Raw genomic sequence first — 24384 nt, 5'->3', positions numbered from 1 at the left:
GGAGTATGCTGTTACTTTTATAGATTTAGGAGAAGATGCCAAGCATATATCAGAACTCAGAGAATTGAGCTGCCAGGGGCTATACAGTCAGAGGTAGCAATTGAAACCACAGATGTATATGACACCCAGGGAGAGAATATGAAATAAAAGAGCACTGTAAAGAACAAAACAAATCAAAACCAAATAAGCCAAGCAAAACATTTCCTTTGCAAAAAGCAGTGATGAAGTTAGTAGTAAAATGGGTTTATCTATATTTGAATAATCTTGTGTTTCCTTCTGAAATATCCAGTTAGCACGTTGTGGAGACATTTGTGATCATCTGGATTCTAGCTCCATTTACATCACAAGCTAGCACTGTGTAAACTAGAAATTATCTAAGGAAATGTTCATCTGAATAGCAATTTATGTGGAGATTTGGTCAGCTTTCTGGGCAACTTAAGCAATGCTGATGGTTCTTAGTTTATATGGGCTGCACCTTTTTATTCAACACAAATATTTACTTTTATGAATGGTCCCGAAAATGGATCCTGGTAATAATTCAACAACTTGCGTTCTATTAAAAAAAAAAAGTAATCTTTTCACAAATGATGTCATAAAACCCAGGTCATATATATTTTAACAAAAAAGACTCACTTACTCAAGCATAACAGAGCCTAAAATTCATAGAACTGAAATAACTTTTAAGAAAAAGTTATATATAAAACAAAAGAGTGAATATGGTAGAGATGATGACAAAATGTGACATAAAGAGACCGTCTATACCATACCTGTTTAGACAGCCAGGTATCTGATGTCATCTCATATTTCTGAAACAGAACAATTAAATCCATGAAGTATCTAAAGACCAGAATGAACATGCATTGATTTCACTTTTTTCCAACAATGTTATCCTTCAGGCACTTTTCCCCTCCTTGCAGCTAGTGAAATACCATGAGAAATCCCATTGTAATTATTGATTTAAGCTGAATGAATAAGTACAGAACTGAAATGAAATGCTATTTTAATTACAACATCTTTTCTTTGGTGAACCCCTTCAGGATTCTCAGTTGTGCTTCACCAGAGATAGAAGATAACTTTCCAATTCTGTTTGATTACATCATTCAAACTGTTTTGAGTCACTAGACACTGTCTCTTTTCACCTCTGGCCATCATCAGAATACAAAATGATTAAGACCTTCCAAAAAAACTGGGCAAACAGCCAGGAATAAAATTTTAGTGTGGACATACTGTCATTCGATCCAGTCTTACCATAGTCACTCTTTCCTCCTAGGTAAAATAATTAAACATTCGAAATGGCAAAGCTTTTTGTATCTTTAGAATAATTTCACACATGATCAGAATAAAGTTACATATCAAAAAGCAAAATTAGACTAATCTCAATTTGAATATGTGTATATAAGGCAAATTTTAGTAATGCTATTTACATGGAGCAACTTATATCTTATGGTTCTCCAGAAAAATGATTCTATAATAAAAGTATTCAAATGGAGAAAACGAAATCAGAATATATTGGTGATTTTACCTGTATGCCAAATTATATCATTTCAAATTATAAATAATAATAATTATTTATTTATAGTTTGTTTTTACCAATTTGCCCTTTTAAATACATGTTATTATTACATAACTACTAACCATTTCCCCTTTTCAGGGCATTTCTCTTCAAATAGATTTTTTCTTAATTTATCTACCTATATCAGAAAAACATCTAACTGAATCATTCCTTGATTTCCTATTCATATTTTGACAGTAATCATCCTTGATGTCTGTAAAACACAGATATGACACGGAGAGAGGGGAGGAGAGGGTGAGATGTATAGAAAGAGTAACATGGAAACTTACATTACCATATGTAAAATAGATAGCAACAGGAATTTGCTATATGGCTCAGGAAACTCAAACAGGGGCTCTGTATCAACCTAGAGGGGTGCAATGGGGAGGAAGATGGGAGGGAGGTTCAAAGGGGAGGGGATATATGTACACATATGGCTGATTCATGTTGAGGTTTGACAGAAAACAGCAAAATTCTGTAAAGCAATTATCCTTCAATAAAAAAACGTATCAGTGCCCCTGCTTATTAGTGTCACTAAGTTTTGTTACAATGCACAAAGGTCCAAAATTTCACATGCAATTATTTGTCTTACTATTTCAATCATAGTAGAAAGCAAAATCTTTCTAACTCCATAAAGAAATTGAAATAGAATATCAATAAGGTATCAATTCTGGACAATGATTGGGTTCCCATAGCTTTTCTATTGAAGCATTTTGCCTATATAGATTATCCCTACCTATATAGACAATTGACAGGTTTTCTCTAACTAGAACATACGCATGAACAATTTGTAAATGACTGTGTAATCAACTGACTAGGAAACCATCCAGAACACTTAAATAAATAATGAAATTCTGATCAGCCTATAAGCCAGTCAGATGGAAGAAGATAATTAAAACATACTTTCTAACAAGCACAAGCTAAATGTAAAGAACATCAGTGAAACCCAGTAAGGAAATGGCTGATGCCCATCTGTTGTACTTTGTTGTCATATCTATGCTCATCTTTCCAATCACAGATAACTTTTTTCCTCTTTAGTTCTACCCTTTACAGACCATTTAAAAATAATGTTTAAAAATACTTGTATAATTTGCATATAGTGAAATGTATAGGTCTTAAGTGTATGTGATGAGTTTTGATAAATGTATTTACCTCCCATTAAGACATGAGAATTTTACATTTTTAAACACATTCCCTCAAGTCCCTTCACAGAGGTTTCAAAAGACAGCTACTCCTACAAACTCTTTTTCCATAGATAGTTTTGCCTGTTTTAGAAATTCAGATAACTGGAGTCACATTATATATTCTTTTTTGTGGGGTTTCTTTCACATCACATGTTTTTGAGATTCATTCATACTGTTGAGTATATCAGCATTCTGTTTCAAGTGGCAGATTGGAATGTCATTGTATTGATATGCTTTGTTTTGTTCATCAGAAGTTTCCAATTTTGATGATGTATACTTTATTTTTTTCTTTTACAATAAATGATTACTTTGTCTATTCAATATAGTGAACTTGTATTCCATCTTTTCATCTAGAAGATTGATGGTACTAGCTCTTAGATTTAAGACTTCAATGTGTCTCAAATTAGTTTTAGAATACAATGTAAGAAATGTCAACCATCCTTGTATTTTCCATCTGATTACTGATAGTTCCAGCATCATTTCCCCCAATTGAATTGTTTTGGCACCTATGTTGATTATTGATCATATAAATATGGATCTATTTCTAGAAAGACTATTCAGTACAAGTGATCTATTCGTGTGTGTGTTCTCTTCCTCCACTACAATCTCAGTTTCTGTCTTTCTGGTTATTCCTGAAACTATGTAGTAAATCTCCAATTTTTTTTTCTTTTTTAACTGGATTGATTTAGCTGGCCAGGTATTTTGCATTTCCAAATGCATTTTAAAACCATCCTTTCTATTTCTACCATAAAATCTGCTGAGATTTTAATTGGTATTGTATTGAAACTACAGTTTAATTTGAGTAGAACTGACATCTCCAACATTAAGTCTTTCGATACAGGTATGTAGCTTAGCTTCTATTTATGTAGGTCTTTTCCAATGCCTTGCAGGAATGATTTAGTTTTCAATATTAGGACTTTGCCACTCTTTGTTAAACATATTCATATGCATTTCATTTTTTAAAGATCTTAATAATATTTTTATTTTCCATCATAATATTCAGTCAGTTCAGTTCAGTTTTTTGGTCACGTTTGACTCTTTGTGACCCCATGAACTGTAGCACCCAGGCTTTCCTGTCCAACACCAACTCCCAGAGCTTGCTCAAATTCATGTCTATCGAGTCAGTGATGCCATCCAACCATTTCATTCTCTGTCATCCCCTTCTCTTTCTGACTTCAATCTTTCCCAGCATCAGGGTCTTTTCCAATGAGTCAGTTCTTTGCATCAGGTGGCCAAAGTATTGGAGTTTCAGATTCAGCCTCAGTCGTTCAAATGAATATTCAGGACTGATTTCCTTTAGGATTGACTGGTTTAATTTCCTTGCTGTACAAGGGACTCTCAAGATTTTTATCCAATACCACAATTCAAAAGCATCAATTCTTTGGTGTTCAGCCTTCTTTATGGTCCATTGCTCATATCCATACATGTCTACTAGAAAAACTTTAGCTTTGACTGTAAAGACCTTTGTCAGCAAAGTAATGTCTCTGCTTTTTAACATGCTGTCTAGGTGTGTCATAGATTTTCTTCCAAGGAGTAAGTGTCTTTTAATTTCATGGCTGCCATCACCATCTGCAATGATTTTGGAGCCCAAGAAAATAAAGTCTGTCACTGTTTCTATTGTTTCTCCATCTATTTGTTATCTATTTCCATTGTTTCCCCATCTATCATAATAATACCAGTCTTAAAGATACATTTTGTTGCTTCTTAAATCTTTCTTTGAAATAAGTGTAAACTTACAGACAAGTTAAAAGACCTGTTCAAGAAGCGTCTTCATATCCCTTAGACATATTCCTCATGTATTTATATTTTGATACATTTGTTTTATTTTTATATCTCTCTATTGTTTCTAAACTATTTGTGAGTCTAGTAGAAATTTTTTTTTTTCAAAATCAATTAGAAATTTAATTTTTTTCTAAACAATTTGATAGCAATTTTGAAGTATTGTTTCCATTTACCCCAGAATAATTCAGTGAGGATTTCTTAAGAAAACTGTGGTATCCTATATTATTAATAAAATGTTTTTACAGTAAAAGAATAATAATCAGGAAACAGAACAAACAATTGAAGTTGATTGCTGGAGTCCAGCTCCAGCAGCCAGGGAATCAGCCTGAAGGGATGAGCGGGTGTCAGCAGAGAATGATGTTTATTCTGACTCAAGGTGCAGGACTGCATGTTTATTTCAAACTTCAGGTTCTCTTTTATACTTTGACAAAAGCATTAGGTCAGAGGTTTGACATTTTCAGTTCCCCCTCACCCAGATTTATTGTCTCCAGAAATTACTGTTGCCCTTCAAACAGAGTTCCTGTTTCAGCAAATCGGTTTTACTATCCGTTATCTACTTCCTTTTATGTTTCCTATACTTAACTTGTGATTACATTGTAACTCATGCCACATCCCTCAGTTTATTTCTTATCTTTCTAAATCCTATTTTCCCCTAGTATCTTAAGCTCACTATCTCCTAAAAAGGCTTCTAGCTATTAATATCTCTAAAATTCCTAATCTCCATAAGCTATAGTAAAATATGCCAACACTACAACATTTCTTAAATTTTTAGCTTCTAACTATTCTTAATTACTCCTAAACCTTAAACTCAGCAAACTTCTTTTGCCATAAACATTTCCCTCACAAACAGGTCTCAGATAACAATTCTTCCCATGGCCTCAAGCTGTGGCCTACGTGCTCATCCTGGAACATTCTTTGTAAAGATCCTTGAACAAATGTCAATGGTTAACTTTATGAATTATTTTCTGGGCACAACTGCAGAAGGCTTTGTGCTTTCTCATGCTTCTCTCCAGAACAATAAGCACCTTAACATTCTTTCCAGCCAACTCAACCGAAGAAAGGAAAGAACAAATCAGAATCACAAGACCTAACTCCTTCATCCTGGGACCGTGCCTGCAGGATGAGGAGAGGGGGTTGGGGTCGTGCTTCCATTTTGTCAGTAATGCCTAACGCGGCTCCTGACAGTTGATGCCTTGACGTATAAAAATAAGCTGAGAAATTCTCTTATGAATTGTGACCTATTCTGGTATTTTTGGTAAATTTATTACATTTTGTTTATACAATAATATTATCTACAAATAAAGATAATTTTACTTCTTCCTTGCCAATCATCATGATAGATATTCCATGAAAGTTACTCTGACTAGAGTCCCTAATATTTATTTAATGTGTAGAGTTAGACTGTCTATCCTTACTTTATTGTTGATCTTAAGGTAAACATGGATAATGTTTCACCATTGAATATAATATTTGTTGGTTATTTTGTGGGTATCCTGCATCAGAATGGAGATATTACTTTCTATTCATTTATGTTGAAAGTTATCATGAATGGATGTTGAGTTTTGTTAGTTGCTTTTTCTTCATCTAAGATAATTGCCTACTTGTTTTTCTATTTTTTTCTGTTAAAATAGTGAATTACATTGATTTTAAATATAAACTAATCTTAAATTCCAGGCTAAAATCCTATTTAGTCATGATGCATTATTCTTTATATTCACCAGAAGGATATATTAATATGCTAAAAATGTTTTATATACATATTCACAACAGATATCAGTCTAAAATGTTCTTTTTAATGTCTCTGTCTAGTTTTGATAACAGGACAATGTTCTCTTATAAAAATATCCTGCCTGAGGACAGTGTTATCTTAAAATGTAAATTATGGGAGTAGATCTGATGAGGTCTTTACAACCTCCAGACATTCTTTGGATTATATAACTTCATTGTTAACACTAGCAAGCCCCCTTCTGATGCCTATGTCAGAAGCTTTCTCTGTCTCCTTTATACTTTAATAAAACTTTATTACACACACAAAAAAATAAATAAAAAAATAAAAATAAAGTTGAGAAATTCTCTTTCTTTCCCACTTTCTAGAAAACGTAGGAAAGGTAAAAAAAAAATCCATTTTCCTCTAGTTTTAATGAGATATAATTAACATACAACATTGTGTAAGTTTAAGTTGTACAACATAATGATGTGATATATGTATATATTATGAAATGACCAATAAAAGAGAAGTTTTGTTAATATTTATCAACTTACATAGATAACAGATTTTCTCCTTGATATGAGAATTTTCAAGATTCTCTCAGCAACTTGCAAATATATTATTACTATTCTAACAGGTAAGAGGTGATATCTCATTATGGTTTGCATTTTCCTAATGATTAGAGATACTGGGCACTTGGCTATTTGACTATATCCTTTGGAAAATACCTATTTTAGGTCATTTGCTCATTTTAATTGAATTATTACTTTTTTGCTATTGAGGTATGAGTTCTTTATATATTTCTGAATAGTAACCCAGCATCAGACATACGATTTGCTGATATTTTCTCCCATTGTTTAGGTTGGCTTTTCATTTTATTGACTTCTTCTTTGTTGTACACAGGCTTTCTAATTTGACATTTGTACATTTATTTTTTTGTTGTGCTTTAGATGTCATATCCAACAATCCAATCCCAAGATCAAAGTCAAGAAAGTTTCCCCCTTTGTTTTCTCCAAGGATTTCTATGGATTCAGGTCTGTTACTTAAGTCTTTAGGCTTCCCAGGTGGCACGGTGGTAAAGAATCTGCCTGTCTACTCAGGAGACCCAAGAGACCCAGGTTTGATCCCTGGATTGGGAAGATCTCCTAGAGTAGGAAATGGCAACCCACTCCAGTATTCTTGCCTGAAAAATTCTATGGACAGAGAAGTCTGGCGGGCTACAATCCATGGGGTCACAAAGAGTCTGACATGGCTGAGCACACACACACACACACACATTTAAGTCTTTAATCCATTTGATTTCATTTTCTGTGAGTGGTGTAAATAGGGTCCAATTTCATCCTTCTGCAGTGGTTATACAGTTTTCTCAGCACCATTTCTTGAAGAGACTGTCCTCTTCTTATTGCATGTTCATGGCTCCTTTATCAAACAGCAGTTGAATACATATGTACCAGTTCATTTCTGGGCTCTCTATTCTGATCCATGGGTATATGTGTCTTTTTATGCCACTGTCATATTGTTTTCATTAACATAACTTTTAAGCATAGTTTGAAAGCTGAGAGCATGATGACTCCAGTTTTGATTTTCTTTCACATGATTGTTCTGCTATTCAGGGTCTTCTATGATTCCATAGAGATTTTATAATCTTTTTTTCTATTTCTGTTAAAAATGCCATTGGAATCTGATTGAGAGAGCATTTAATCTACAAGTGAACATTTTAACACTATTAATTTTTTCCATTCTATGAACACAAGATATCTTTCCATTTTTTTCTTTCTCCATTTTTTTATCAATGTCCTATAGTTTTTGATATAAGTATCTTTCACCTCCTAAGATAAATTCATTCCTAAATATTTAATTTTATGCATTCTATTGTAAATGGAATCTTTTTTTATTATTTTGATAGTTTGTTATTGTGTAGAAACAGTACTGATTTATGTATGTTGATTTTGTGTCCTGCAACTTTACTGAATTTATTGATTACATCTAATGGTTTTTAATTAAGTCTTCAGTATTTTCTATGTATGAAATAAACTGCATATAGAAGCAAATTTACTTTTCTCTGTCCAGGTCTGATGTCTTTTATTTCTTTTCTTATCTGAAAAACTTCTTGTACTGTGTTAAACAGGAGTGGTGAGAGTGGACACCCTCATCTTCCTGAGCTTAGAGGAAAAGCTTTTATTTTAGCTTTTCACCACTGAGTCTAAAGTTATCTATACATTTGTTATATGGACTTCATTATGTTGAGGTATATTGCCTTTATATCCACTTTGTTGAGAATTTTTTTTCATGAATGGCTGTTGAATTTTGTTAAACATATTTCATCTATTGAGATGATTTTTATCTTTCATTCTATTAATGTTGTGTATCACAGTTATGAACTTGTATATGTTGAATCATCTTTGCATCTGAGGGATGAATTTCACTTGATCATGGTGTATGATCCTTTTAATATGCTTCTGAAATGAATTTGCTTGTATTTTGTTGAGAACTTTTACATTTATTTGTTATTTCTTGCAGCATCTTTGTCTAGCTTCAGTAGCAGAGGAATGCGAGCCACATAAAATGAGTTTGAATGTATCCCCTCCTCTTTGACATTTGGGAAGTGTTTGAAAGGATTAGTGTTTATTCTTCTTTAAGTACTTGGTAATTTTCACCAGTGAAGTCATCTGGTTCTGGGCTTTTCTTTGTTGGGAGGATTTTTATTCCTGATCAATCTCTTTAGTAGTAACTGGTCTATTCAGGTTTTCTATTTTTTCATGATTCAGTCTTCATAGGTTTAACGTTCTTAGAAATTTATCCATTTCCTCTTGGTTTTCCAATAAATTGGCATGTAATTTTTCATAGCCATCTTCTATGAACTTCTGTATTTCTGAAATATCTATGTCAATTATTATGTTCTCTCTTTCATTCATATATATATATATATATGTGTGTGTGTATATATATATGTATGTATGTATTAGTCTTGTCTCTTTTTTGGCCAGTCTGGCTAAAGGTTTGCCAAAATTGTTTATATTTTCAAAGAACCAGGTCTTAATTTTATTATTTTATTAAATTGTTTTCCAACTCTGCATTTCATTTATTTGTGCTATAATCTTTATTTTTCCTTCCTGCTGCTAATTTGGGGCTAAATTTATTCTTTTTCTAGTTATTTGAAATAAAAAGTTACACTGTTTTTTGGACAGCTTTCTATTTCCTTGATGTGTGTGTTAATAGCTATATACTTTCTTCTTAGACCTCCTTTAAATAATTCCCATAAGTTTTGGTATATTGTGTTTCCATTACTGTTTGGGTCAAGATACTTTTCTATTTCCCCCCTTATTTTTCATTTGATTCACTGGTTGTTCAAGAGTGTGTTGTTTACTTTTCATATATTTATGTTTTCTCCAATTTTCTTCCTGTATTGATTTCTAGTTTCATATCACTGTGGTAAGAAAAGGAAAAAAAGCATGATTTTAATCTTTAATTTGCTGAGACTTGTTTTGTGGCATAACATATAATCTATCCTATAAAAAGTTCCATGTGTGCCTGAGAAGAATGTGTATTCTGATGCTGTTGCATGGGAGTGTTCTATATGTGTCTATTAACTCCACTTGGTCTATAGCATTGTTAACATCAACTATTATCTTTATTCCCTCAATGATACATCCATTGTTGAGATAGGATGGCATTCTAGACAGGTCAGCTGTTACCATCTTGTCCAGGAAGACGGAGTTTGCTACTGGGGTCTATTTTGGGACAAAACCACTTCTGAAACTCTGAGGTGTATGTGTTGTTAGATAGGACTTGCTTGATTTTCTGTACAAGCTTCACTGTAGGATGAGCTCTACTATTGCTCCCATCAAACTTCCTAGTGAGCTGGATTGGGAAGTATAGTAGACAGGGCTATAAATTAGCTTCCTTATCCAGGGAGGGTTGGAGAGTGGGCTCCAATGCCGGCAGAGCACATTGTAAGGGACTCCAAATCAGGCAAATCTGAACAATGAGTTTCCTGAGAAGACAGGGACAGTGGTTTTGTTCTGTAGGTGGGTATAGAAGGCTGGATGTACTGTTCAAATACCACTGTAAGTGAGGATATAGGACAGGTTATGCAGCATCCTGGGTGCTCTGGTTAGGTTTACCAGTTGGGTGGGGCTAGCGGTTGTATTGAGCATTGAATTAGCTTCAATGCTCAATTCAATGTATTGAGGATATGAAGTAGCTTCTTTACCTGGGTGAGTCCACAGACTAGGACCCAAGATTGGCAAGGCTACTGTTTAAAGACTGAATCATGCTAAACTGTGCACCAAGCTCCCTGGCAAGACAAGCATTAGTTTTGGATCTGCAGAAGGGCAAACCACTGGCTGTGTTTACTGATCACTCTGGTGCCACTGGGCAATATAAGTTTCCTGATCAGACAGTCCTGAGCTGCACTCAGTAGTAGACAGAGCTATGAACTAGCTTCTTTCTGCAGGGCTACAAACAGGCTCCAATGTTGATTGTGCTTGCCATTTGGGATCCTGAATTGGATAAAACTGCAAACCTAGTTCCCTGTCTGGATAGGATCACTGTCTTGGCTGTACAGGTGGCAAAGATGCTACTTTGAATTTCTACTTGAGCGCGACCGGGAGAATGAAATGTCTGCCAAGATCTGAGAGCTGATGGCTACAAGTTCCACCCTACCCTTTTCCATCACAATCTGCAGTGGTCTAATCCTCCAAATTCCCCTTCCTGATCCTCCTGAGGCAAGACCCAAGTGAGCCTTCCATGAAGAAATCACAATTCTGGAGGAGCTAGATGTCCACCGTGGACTCTCTTTTTTCCACTGGAGAAACTGTAGGCCTAGAGACAGCTCTCAGTGTGGCACACAATACCGGCCTGAGAGGAGGGGGCGGTTATATGGTCAGAGTGTAGCCACTCTTATCTTTTTAATGGGTTCTTTTCAGTCTCTGTGGCCCAGGGGGTGCTTCAGTCTCATCTCCATGTCCTAGGATTTTCACAACAGTGTCCTATATATGGATATTGCTTTTGGTCTTCTCAGAGAGACTAAAGTCTGGAATGATCTATGTTGCCACCTTGATGACACATGTGACTTCTTTTATTTCTTAAATCATTAAAGAAATCCATCACTGAAGCCACTGGTTTCTGGAGTTTTTGTTGTGGGAAGATTTCTGATCATGGAATTTAATTTCTCTAATTGATATGGAACTATTTCAATGTTTTTCTTCTTCATATATGTCATTTTTGGTCATTTTTACCTTTTGAATGGTACTTTTCATATCATATCCTCAAGAATTTATGGCATACAACTTGTTTATTACATCAAAATATTTATTTGCACTATATGATATCCACTTTCTTTTTTTATTGAGGTTATAGTTGATTTACAAAATTAGTTTTCAAGTACACAACAGTGTTATAAAATCTTTACACTCCATTTAAACTTATTATAAAATATTGACTATACTCCTTTGCTGTAAAATATATCCTTGTGGCTTATTTATAATAGTAGTTTGCACCTCTCAGTTCTATGTCTCCACTGGTAACCACTAGTTTGTTCTCTGTATCTGTGAGTCTATAACTGTTTTGTTATATTCATTCATTTGTTTTATGTTTTAGGATTCCCGTATAAGACATAATACACAGCAATTTTCTTTCTCTGTCAGATTTATTTTCCCAAGTATAATACCCTCCTGGTTCATCCACATTACTGTAAATGGCATCATTTCTTTTTTTATGACCGAGCAGAATTCTATTATGTGTATATACCCTGATTAAACAACTTAGGTTTCTTTCCTATTTTGTGTATTGTAGATAATGCTATTATGAAGAATGGAATGCATGTATATATTCAAATTAGCATTTGGGGGTTTTGATTTTACATATAGATATATATACACCCAAGAGTATATTGCTGGGTCATATCATAGTTTTGTTTTTAGTTTTCTGAGGAACCTCATACTGTTTTCCAAGTGACTACACCAATTTATACTCTTACCAACAGTGTACAAGTGTTTGCTTTTCACCACATCCTCCTGAACATTTTTTTTAATAGCTATTCTGATAGGTGTGAGGTGGTATCTCATTGTGGTTTTGATTGGCTTATTGATGATTAGCAATGTTGAACATACTTTCATGTGTCTGTTGGCCATCTGGAGGTTTTCTTTTGGAAATTGTCTATTGGGGCCTTCTGACCAATTTTTAATCAGGCTTTTTTTTTTAATATATTAACTTTTATGAGCTGTTTGTATATCTTCTGTATTAATCCCTTATGAGTCATAGCATTTGCAAATACTTTCTCTCATGCACCAGATAATCTTTTAATTTTGTGAATGGTTTCTTTTGCTGTGCAAAAGATTTTAAGTTGAATTAGATCTCATTTAAATTTTTTTTTTTTTAATTTCTTTCACTTCAGGAGACATTTTTAAAAAATATTGGTACAATTTATGTCAAAGAGTGTTCTGCTTATGTTTTCTTCTAGGAGTTTTAGGGTTTCAGGCCTTATATTTAGGTCATTAATCCATTTTGAGTTTATTTGTATATACTAAGTGAGGAAATGTTCTAATCTCACTCTTTTATATGTTGCTTTCTCCAGCACCACTTGTTGAAGAGATTTTCTTTTCTCCACTATATATTCTTGCCTCTTTTGCTGTGGATTAATTGACCTTAAGTGTGTGGGTTTCTTTCCAGCCTATCTATTCTATTCCACTGATCATGTCTAGTGTGTGCCAATACCATTCTGGTTTGATTGCTGTAGCTTTGCAGTATCATCTGAAGTCAAGAAAGTGTGATGCTTCCAGCTCTGTTCCTCTTTCTCAAGATTATTTTGGCTGTCTGGAGGCCTTCTGTCTTTTCATACAAATTTCAAAGTTATTAGTTCTAATTCTGTGAAAAATGCCCTCAATATATCCATTGGAACTCTTTCACCTTGAAACTGGCACTTTGTGAGGTGTTTCTTTTTTCAGCACAGTTAAGTATTCATCAGGTTTTCATCTTTTAAAAATAATTTTTGCTTTCACTGATTTTCTCTATATACTATTTTGTGTTTATTTGTGATTTTATTTTTATATTTCATTCTTTCTAATTGCTTTGAACTAAATTTATACTTCTTTCTCTAGCTTCATAACTTAGAGCTTTATCATTGATTGAATACCTTCTTCCTTTTCTAATATAAGCATTTAAAGATATAAACTCCATTTTAATATAGATCATTTTCTTCATCCACATAATAATAGTTTGACAAGTTATTTTTTCATTGTGCTTGAATTCTAATTTTTTTTGTGATTTTCCTTTAACTTATGAGTTATTAGGAACATTTTTAAAATTTTCAAATATTTTCCAAATATTCTTTAGTTGCAGGCATGCTGGGTTGCTTCAGTCATGTCTGACTCTGTTTGATCATGTGCACTATAACCCTCCAGGCTCCTTTATCCATGGGATTCTTTAGGCAAGAATAGTGGAGTGGGTTGCCATACTCTTCTCCAGTTAACACTCTTTAACAATTTCTAATTTAATTCTCTTATAGTCAAACAATATACTCTGCTTGATTTCAGCTTCTGCATTTTGAGACTTGTGAATATTTCCTTTGTACTCAAAAGGACTGTTGATTATATAGTCGTTGAATGAAATTTTCCTAAATATCAATATAAGTTGTTAGTATTGTCTGAATCCTTTACTATATTTATGGACTTTTTGATTACTTATTTCTTCCAATACACTGAAAATCATATTTAAGTCCCTAAGTATATTTCTTTCTATTTCTTCTTTAGCTTTGTCAGCTTTTGATTATAAATTTTGCTTATGTATTTAGAATCCTTATTATTAGATACATAGGTACTTAGAATTGTTATAGCTTCCTAATCAATTGACACTGTATCATTATTAAATTATTCTGTTAATATTAAAACTTTTATTTCTCTATTTCTCGAAAAGCTCAAAAATAGAGTGGATTTTATTTTACTCCCACATTTATCGTATTTGGCACCTGTACTTCCCTAATTTTGATCTGAGTTTTCATCTGATATCATGTGTTTTAGCTTAAATAACTCTCTTTCCTGCAGATCTACTTTTGATGAATTATTTCAGTTCCTGTTTATCTGAATCTATGATCATTTGTCTTCATTTTTGCAGGGTATTTTCATAGGATGTAGACTTTTAGTTTGATACATTTTTTTCCTTCAGTCCTTTAACAATGTCTTTCCATTGCTTTCTGGTTTGCATTGTTTCTGGTGAAACAGAAGCAGTATTACTCATCATTATATTTCACAATATGTAACGTGCTTTTTCTCCCAGGATACTTAAATTTTTTTTAATCTTTTGTTTGAAATAATTTATGTAGTATGTGATGACATATTTTATCTTTATTTTGAGATTTGCTGACTTCTTGGATATATGGATTAATGGTTTTTCATCAAATTTGAGATATTTAAGTCAGTGTTTCTTATATATTTCCCACCCCAATAACTCAAAATTTGCCTTCTGTATACATAATTGAACTTATATACCAGTTTATATTGTTTTATAGGTAATTAAGGCTTTGTTCATTTTTTTCACAGCCTTTTTCCCTTAGGAATTTTGTTTGAATTATTTCTGTTTCTCCTACTATCACAGATTCTAACTTGTTGATAAGTTCATCCAAGCAATTTTTAATTTCAGACACTGTATTTTTCAGTCCCTGAAATTCCATTGTTCTATTTTCATAGTTTTTATTTAGCTACTGAGATTTTTCATCTGTTTACTAATTATAGCCACTCTTTAACTTGTTAAAAAAAAAAACAGGTGAAAGCTTTTATTTTTTTTTTTAAGTTTGTTTGTTAATTCCAATATCTACATCCTTTATAAGTCTGCTACTTATTTTGGGGGAGGTGGGTGAGTTATGTTTTCTATGTTTCTAGGTATATAACATATTTTAATTGTATGATTGATATCGTGAATGCTGTTTTGAGAATTCATTTTTATATTTTTTGAAGAGTAGACTTTGTTCTGTCAGGCAGCTAGTTCATAAGCAAATGAATTCAATTCCTTCAAGGTTTAATTTGAAGGTTTATTATAAGGAGTTTACAGTAGTTTTATTCCTAATACTTTTTCTTTCTGGGCTCTGAGTTGAACTCAGGGCTTTTACTGAAAGATCTATTTTTGCTGTTCATTGCTCCAAAGTCTCCAAGCATTGTGCAACTTGCATATTCTCTATTTGCTTCTCTTTCTGAGATAGGCCCTTTACCTACACAGCTAAGTACTGAGATAAAGACTTAAGAGATCCTTTACATAGTTTGCTGAAGTTCTTTTCTATATAGCTCCCATCCTGTGGTACTTATCCTGCAAATTTCAGCCACCACAATAGCCTCAAACTAATTCTCCCTGTCTTAATGGATCAGTTGTGCTTTTCTTGGATGCCATTCCCTTACAATGTGCCGCAAATGTGTCACCAGTAGGAAACTACAGGTTTATTTCACCTTTCATGCCTCAATTGTCTTATTGTCCAATATCTGACTATAGTTGTTTAATGAATTTTGTAAAGTTTTAGAATTGATTTCTGTAGAGATACTAGGCTGGCAACATTTACTCCATCATATCCAGAAGTATAAGTCTGAAAATTTTGTTGTTAAATAATTGAGAATTCTTTATCAGGTAACCAATATGTATTATAATAATTTAAACTTATTCAAGTATCTCCTTTATTAAGGATCTTAAAAACTATATGTATAGAATCGATTGAATATTTTATAAATATGATTATAGAATTTAAATACAATATACTTTCAAAAGTATTTAAGAATATGTTTGTTTGTTTGTTTACTATTTTCGATTAATTTAAAGACAGAGACACTTTTTTAGAAGACTAATCTGAACTACAGAAAATCACTGAATCTTTTGGAGTGTGTTTAAAAAAGACAGAAAAGAAACATCCCATGTTCTCAAGTTAATCACTGTCAAAATGTAGAGAGAAAGCTCATATTTGAGAATGAAACTAACATGGCTTGGACTATCTTTTATATTATATATAAGAATTCATTGTTTTAAAGCCTAGTTTATTCTCTTTGGTTTATCATCTGTATTTCTTACTTCAAAGTATGTAAGACGTATGAATTAAAGTATACACTGCTAACAGAAGGACTCTTCTACTACCTTCGGAGTTAAATATTGAAGTCTTTGCACAAATGACTGTTTAATTTTCCTTTGAGAGGTAGCATAAAAGATTTTATTTTAAGCATAAAGAAAATCAAATCATACTCACTCTGCTACAAGCACCAGTAGTGGTCTCACAGACTGTGAGGATGGAGATGTTCTGAGGTCGATTCAACCATCTGACCACCGTCTTAGTGTTGCTTACCCATTTAACCATAGTGATATAGTATTCTCTAGTTTGGAAACAAAATTAGAATTTACATTTAGAGCCAGAGAACCTGCATAGTTCCAAAAATTATACTTGTTATTTTATATACAGAATAAAGGAAACACTTTAAGGATGTCATATTACATTAATATATATATATATATACATGTGCTTCTTCAAGTATTGACATATATAAATACAAATTATGTGTATGCATATATATGTAAACATGCACATTTACAAATATACAGAAAATCTGAGACTAATTTTAAAACTGGATGATTTCACAGAAGGAACATTTTAGAAAAATAAAAATAATCAAAATGCTACACCTTTATAAATAATTTGTTAATTTTTGTTGATTAGTACAGTACTAACATATGTGCAAAATAAGTAAAAACTTTCTAAGCTATATTCTATTTTACTTTTTCAAAAATATTCAATAATAAATTAAAATGCAAATCTTATTATTGATTTAATAATTATTTCTTAGGTATGACTTCCATGTCATCTCACTTTATCCATGGGGACTTGAGATACAGAGTCATGAACAGTTTGTTTTGGTCTTTTTGCTTGTGGAACAAGGGTCACTCTCAATCTTATTTATAATACTTCCTACAATTTTGCTTTTCTAGCTTATTCATTTGAAAAAGTTTAAAGCATACAAAGAATCAAATGGAGAGTAATGAAGGGCTACTGAATTTTAGGTATATTGAGGATGCTAATTATGATGACTATGATGTCCTCAGACTGGTTGCGGACTGGGGAAAGTTATATTTTTCCCTTACAGTTTATATTTTTTCATTAGAGAGTCTGTGTTTGGAAATTTACATAGTATGTCACAAAATCCCCCAATCCACACATAACAAATGCACTCATCCATAATTCAATTTATGATAAGAAAAATTTAACAAAATTGCCCAGTTTAAGAATATACGGGATGCTTTAGAAATGGTTTGAAAAATGCCATCCATGTATATTATGTTAAAATTAATCCATCAGATTTTTATATGACTTAGAAGAAAAACACTTATGAAAGAAAAACCTTCTGTCCTTAGACACATCTGGGTTAGACATTCAACTACCTGAATCTCACATTATTAACATTATTGAGTAGTTAGTGCTATCTCTAGAAAATGTGTTAGCCCATCAAAGAGAAAAAAATATCAGTGGAAAGACAAGCATAACTTGTTACACAGTGAATCCTGCCATATCTTCTTCAACAAGCTCTTCAAGGCACCCAGTAGCTTTCACAACCAGGTGAGTCCCACATGAAAATTGCCTAGAAACTTAGTGAAGTCATAGAATAAAGTTCCCTCAATAAAGTTAACAAAGCAACTTCGAATAAAATATGCAACTGATTTAGGATTAATCTTTGGCCAAATCAATGGAACTTGTAATTCTTAAAAAATATATCTCTCTCTATATATCTATATCTTGTTCATTTTCACTATGCTTTATTTTAAACTGATTTATTTTACATGATTATGTTTGGCAGTATGAATACTAAAAAGGAAAAAATATAAGCATCAGCTTTTAAGAAATACTTAGACATTTTAGCATGGAGAAGAATGATAATGCATACTATAATCAATCAGGAAAAAATGCTGAATTGAGATAATATATATTTATCATTAATTGGCATAAAAGTTCAAAACTGAAGGAAAACAAATTTGATTGTTACAAACAACTGATCCTAGATTGCAAAATCAAAGTGCCCATACTTACTGAAAAATGATGCCAGATGGAAGAATTTTATAAATGATCAGAAATTTGTCTCAATTAACTAAAGTGAGTGGTAGTATACTTTGTGCCAAATGAGAACTAACATGAATTATTTTTAAAATAGATAACAACAGGAACAACAAATAAAATTTAAATATTCATTTTGAGTGTTTTTCCTTTCAATATACTCCTCAAGTGAAATGTTTTAAGAACATATTTGCAATGTCTTCCCAGATATTGATACATTATATTTTTACCTATGATAGGAAATCTTGACTTAAAAGAAAATTTTTATTTATAAAAACAATTAAAATTCAAATAAAAACAAAATTCAACTGGTGCAAATTTGGTGAATAAATGATTTTTAAAAGGAAATTAACTTAGGTGTAAAATTAAGTTAAAAATTATTATTTATAGTCATACCACTTATATTTCTCTTTGATCAAATAATATTATTTTGTGCATTTGTGCATAATGTGTCTTATGTTCATAAGCAAAATTTAGTCTTATGTGAGACATTTTAGTACATATATTCATAAGGATTAGAGTTCTCCACAAAATAAAACTTGTAAAGTTCATTGGGATAATTTCAAACCATTGAAATCTCCGTGATAAAGTGTTGGAAATACCCAAAATGAAAGATAAAGTGGAACTTGACACCTAAAAAGGGGAGGGCAGATCACATCCCATATTCTTTCTTTCTTTGTTTCAAGATCCTAGGTGCACATCTCCTTATGATTCATAAAGACTTTTTCAGTTTGCATGTAAATATTTAGGGTTGCTCTGAATGAGGAAGTAAGGACATGCCCTTACCTGAAAATGCCACACTATTTGGCCTGCCTGTTGCAAATGTGGCTGTCCTCCTGGAACTTCATCTCATGAACACATTAGATCTGGTGTCCCACAACCAGTGGCCAGCAAAACTGTCCCTTCCTTCTAACTGGCTTTCCTGCTTGTTCCTAGTCTCCGTGGCTCTGGATTACCCAGGAAGTCCTCAAGGATCTCTCTGGTCCTCTTGAGCCACAGAGACAGAGACAAGCAGATTAGAGGGATTGCACTCAAGTAAAGAAAGACTTTCTACTAGCTGGGTGGTCTGGTACAGGAGATCTAATTGTTCACAAGGGTGTGTGAAATGGAGGTGCCAGCATCACCAGCAGACAGGTGCCAGTCACACCTGTGTTTTCACTGGCTTCCTGTCCAATCACTCCCCTTTGTTCACAACAATCTTTGTGCAAATATGCTCACATGCTTCCAGATAATCCAAGATCTCTGCCCATTAATGTATTGTGATGACATTCATGACTAACTCACAGCTAGGTCCTCTGTTGCTGCTGCTAAGTCACTTCAGTCGTATCCGACTCTGTGCGACCCCATAGACGGCAGCCCACCAGGCTCCCCCGTCCCTGGGATTCTCCAGGCAAGAACACTGGAGTGGGTTGCCATTTCCTTCTCCAATGCACGAAAGTGAAAAGTGAAAGTGAAGTCGCTCAGTCGTATCCGACTCCTAGCGACCCCATGGACTGCAGCCTACCAGGCCCCTCCATCCATGGGATTTTCCAGGCAAGAGTACTGGAGTGGGTTGCCATTGCCTTCTCCGAGGTCCTCTGTAGACCTCTGTTATTAATAGTAAATATGCATGACTTATAAGAAGGGTCATTTCCCTAAAAAAGATACATTTATTAATTATATTTTTGGAAGGCATAGACATTCATTGGAAAAATAAGAGATGCAGACTAGATATGCTTCAATTAAATAGGAATAAAAAGCATGGCAGTTTTAAGCCCAGAGTGACAGTGGCAGAGCATCACATGAATGAAACAGTCTGAAAACAATACGTCACAAAGGCTGAATGAAAAAAGAAAGATTTCAGGTAAACAAAATAATGTCGAAGATGGAGAGTAAGGAGAACCTAAAGATAAACCATTATTTTTATTCTTCAGCCTAGAGATGAATGAACACAGGAGAAGATCACTTCTCCAAAACAGTGTGACAATTCGCTACCATGTAGAAAAATCTACATGACTCATTATTATAAAAAGATTTCCTCTAAAAGTTAGTTATATATTTTTAAGTTCATACCTAAATTCTCTAACATCTATGGGAATACTGCACCTAATAAATATGGAAGTATTGCTACTAATGTTGGCACCAATAAACTAATTTGTATATTTATATATCTAATGGGGCTTCTCTGGTGGCTCAGATGGTAAAGAATCCACCTGCAGTGCGGGAGATGTGGGTTCAATGCCTGAGTTGGGAAGATCCCCTGGAGTTGGGCACGGTAACCCACTCCAGTATTCTTGCCTGGAAAAAAATCCATAGACAAAGGAGCTGGCAAGCTACAGTCCATGGGGTTGCAAAGAGTTGGACAAAACTGAGCGACTAAGTACACACCCATATATCTAACAGTTACAAAAATAAAGAGTTTTTGTTAGTTTTGAATGATTTAAGAATACCATGGTAAATAAGATTGGGAAGACAGATAAAGGAAAATAAGTTATAAAGGATACCTAAAGTACCACAAAGGGCTTCCCTGGTGACTCAGATGGTAAAGAATGCACCTGCAATGCGGGAGACCTGGGTACGATCCCTGGGTTGGGAAGATCCCCTGGAGGCAACCCACTCTAGTATTCTTGCCTGGAGAATCCCCCAAAACAGAGGAGCCTGGCAGGCTACAGTCCATGGGGTTGCAAAGAGTTGGACATGACCTAAGCGACTCAGCACACAGCACAAAGTATCACCTAGGGTAAACTCTATGTCCAAAAGACACTGATGCAGTTGAAACAGTTATATAATCTACAATGCATTTGAGAAAAATATGGCAAGTTTTCAGGAAAAGTACAAATAATACTAAGATAAATCATCTTGTATGTATAGGCTTGTGTGTGTGTCTGTATGTGTTTGTGTGTGTGGAGAGAGAGAAAGAGAGAGAAAGACTGAAACACACACACACACTATACATACACAAAGACAGAGAAAAAGAGACAGGGACAGAAACAGAACCAGAAACAGAGACAGAAACAGAGACTTTTCACAGGGCTTCAGATAAATTATTGTGTATCCTGGTGGACATCTCCAACTCACCCCTAAAGTAATAACCATGATAAATTTCTTAAGGTCAACATTATCCTTAAATCATTTGCATTGAATAGTCTCCATTTGCCAGATCTAGTCTGGAATTTGCCCCTTGCTTCCACCGTTTCCAGAGCCTGAACTCGACCAACAGGTTCCCTAGCCCAAGAGAGACCTCTGGAGGAACTCAAAGCTTTAGAGGAGAGGATTCAGTTTTATTCTCTGGACACTCTCCCCCCATTAGGATCTGGTTTGGCAATTACTGAATTGTTCTACCTGTTGGTCCATCCTGTTCTTTTACTACAGGCCTTTTCAGGCTTCTTAAGTGAGTCTGCCCCTTGTTTCTTCAGTCCTGAGGCAGTAAAAGCTTTATGCTATTGCAGACTCTTTTGTTGCATTCCCATTTCTGTGAGTTTCCTTTTAATCCTTCCCATATCTTTGCTGCTGCTGCTGCTGTTGCTGCTAAGTCACTTCAGTCGTGTCCGACTCTGTGTGACCCCATAGACGGCAGCCCACCAGGCTCCCCCGTCCCTGGGATTCTCCAGGCAAGAACACTGGAGTGGGTTGCCATTTCCTTCTCCAGTGCATGAAAGTGAAAAGTGAAAGTGAAGTCGCTCAGTCATGTCCGACCCTCAGCGACCCCATGGACTGCAGCCTACCAGGCTCCTCTGTCCATGGGATTTTCCAGGCAAGAGTACTGGAGTGGGGTGCCATTGCCTTCTCCGCATATCTTTGCTAAAGGTCCCTTAATTAATGCATTTCAATTGCACCTCTTGAGTGTGTCATCTTTTTAATTTTCAGAACCCTGACCAATAAATTATGAAAAATGATAACTCTTAGATCTCAAATGTGTATCTAACCAGGGAGGGCACAATAGTTTTCTAGCAAATTTCCATATGGCTAAAGTACTGAGTATTAACTATTATAGATACTGAAAATCCTAAAGCAAAATCAAGAGAAAGTATGAGATTAATTTCCCTTTGATGTGCAGATAAATGTAGCATTCTTTGATTTGCATCATAGAATATTTCTATGTTGTTCATGCTTGTGTGTTTTTAGACCCATTAAACTAACACCTGTGCTTAGAGAGGCTAAATATAGGTGATAGGAAATTGGACTAAAGTGTTCATCAAGAATAAATGAATAAGGAAATGCATAAGGAAACATGAAAACTGAAGCATGGGGAATATTTGAAAACACCATTTTGAAGTAAACTTTGATTTTGAGTTTTCCAACAAAAAGAGTAAATTATACACGTTGGTGCATTTCACATGTAACAAATTGCAGCTATATAATTGTTGTGTTGTTGTTTAGTCATTAAGTTGTGTCCAACTCTTTGCAACCCCATGGGCTATAGGCTTCAGGGTCCTATGTCTGTAGGATTTGCCAGGCAAGAATACTGGAGTAGGTTACCATTTCCTTCTTCAAGTTACATAATTATGAAAGAAAAACAAAACATGCTGACATGCTACATATATTATGTAGATAAGGTATTACCTGACTCTTCCAAATGTAGATCAAATTCATTGCCAGAACAACATACCTGAATTACACTTAAGAACTTTTTCTTCACAGGATGCTTCTTCATTCTTAGAGGGATCTAGTATATCATTCTATATTTCTATATATTGGATTCCCAACATTTAAAGATATGCAATATCTTTTTGCAATGGGTACCTAACTTGATCACATTTTACCTCAAATATTAAAGAGAAATGTGCTTAACTAATACTCTAATAGTGACAACTGATTCCACCTTTAGAAATTTTTGTATTTGATGACACTACTATGTCCTATCTGGTGAATTCATTAGAGAGGCTCTTAAGTAATAGTATCAAGAAAGAAATCTGGACATTATAAAATTGACTTCCATTTTAAAGATTTTAAAAATTAATGAAAATTAGAAATTATTATTTTAAGATGAGGGCATTCAGTCCCAGAGAGAGATAAAGTGACTTATCCAAGGTCATATAGTAAAGTGGTAGTAGAGATATAACTCAGACACTCCAATCCAGTGCCCTTTCTGTTAGTTCAGAGTGCTAAACAAATCAGAGAAAGTATAGATCACAAAACATATCAATAATTTTCATAATCGCTTCATTTGTGTGTAAAACTTTCACTGCTGGTAAACCGAGTTCAGAAGTTGAAGTTTCATCTGATTTGGTCAACCTATACTGTATTCTATATGTCAATTTTGTGATAAAAGTATTTTATCACAATCTAGATGAAATGCTCTATAACTTGAAAGATGTTTTATTTCACTTTCTGTCTCTCCTGCCAACTAATCTTAAGATTCTACGTCAAGCATACTTTTACTTTGGACTTCATCTTTTCCATCAATAATAGGAAAAGTCGATACTAGATGGTTAATGGAGGCCTTTCCAGTGGAAGCATTACATATATTTTCAACAACTCTTCAAGCAGGAAAAATGTCCACAGACTGAAGGCTGCACTGTGAAAACCCCAAAATTTGATGAAAATTTCCCAAATATGTCAATGGAACACTAAGTGGTATTTCAACTTCAATTAGTCACCCTGTAATTATTTTTGATATTAAAAAAACAAACTATAAGCTTAGTTATATCATTCAATATAGTGTAAATTATATGGTTGGGAAGATCCCCTGGAGAAGAAAATGGCATCCCACTCCAGTACTCTTGCCTGGAAAATCCCATGGATGGAGGAGCCTGGTAGGCCACAGTCCATGGGGTCACAAACAGTCAGACATGACTGAGCGACTTCACTCACTTGTAGTGTAAAATCTCCAGGGATGTTGTAAATTTTCACCAGGTTAAAAATTTGAAAAGTCAATTTACAAGTTTGAGATCACTGTGGATTTCACAATCCACATGATTATTTTATTAGCTGTTCAGTTATTGGAGATTTTACTAATACTAAAATATTGGAGATTTTACTAATATTAAAATGATGCTTTTGATCCATATGATGTATTTCTTTTGTCCCTTCTGCTGGTGCTGCTGCTGCTGCTAAGTCGCTTCAGCTGTGTCCGATTCTGTGCGACCCCATAGATGGCAGCCCACCAGGC

The 24384-nt window shown here is 34.0% G+C and overlaps 1 protein-coding gene across 2 annotated transcripts in view; it reads right to left on the bottom strand.

The window, feature by feature from the left end:
* Window positions 1-24384, bottom strand: part of DPP10 (dipeptidyl-peptidase 10 (non-functional)) — an 814904-nt gene that overhangs the window by 92168 nt on the left and 698352 nt on the right. For both annotated transcript variants that reach the window (XM_010860773.1, XM_010860774.1), the window contains exons 11-12: window positions 16443-16566; window positions 768-806 (exon numbers count right to left, since the gene is read on the bottom strand). In XM_010860773.1, coding sequence (XP_010859075.1) covers window positions 768-806; window positions 16443-16566 — 163 coding nt within the window. The remainder of the gene's footprint in view (window positions 1-767; window positions 807-16442; window positions 16567-24384) is intronic.

Source organism: Bison bison, unplaced genomic scaffold, assembly GCF_000754665.1.
Source record: "Bison bison bison isolate TAMUID 2011002044 unplaced genomic scaffold, Bison_UMD1.0 scf7180017864471, whole genome shotgun sequence".
Taxonomy (NCBI): domain Eukaryota; kingdom Metazoa; phylum Chordata; class Mammalia; order Artiodactyla; family Bovidae; genus Bison; species Bison bison.
The sequence above is the reverse complement of the archived record's forward strand: the minus strand, read 5'-3'. Positions and strand labels throughout refer to the sequence as shown.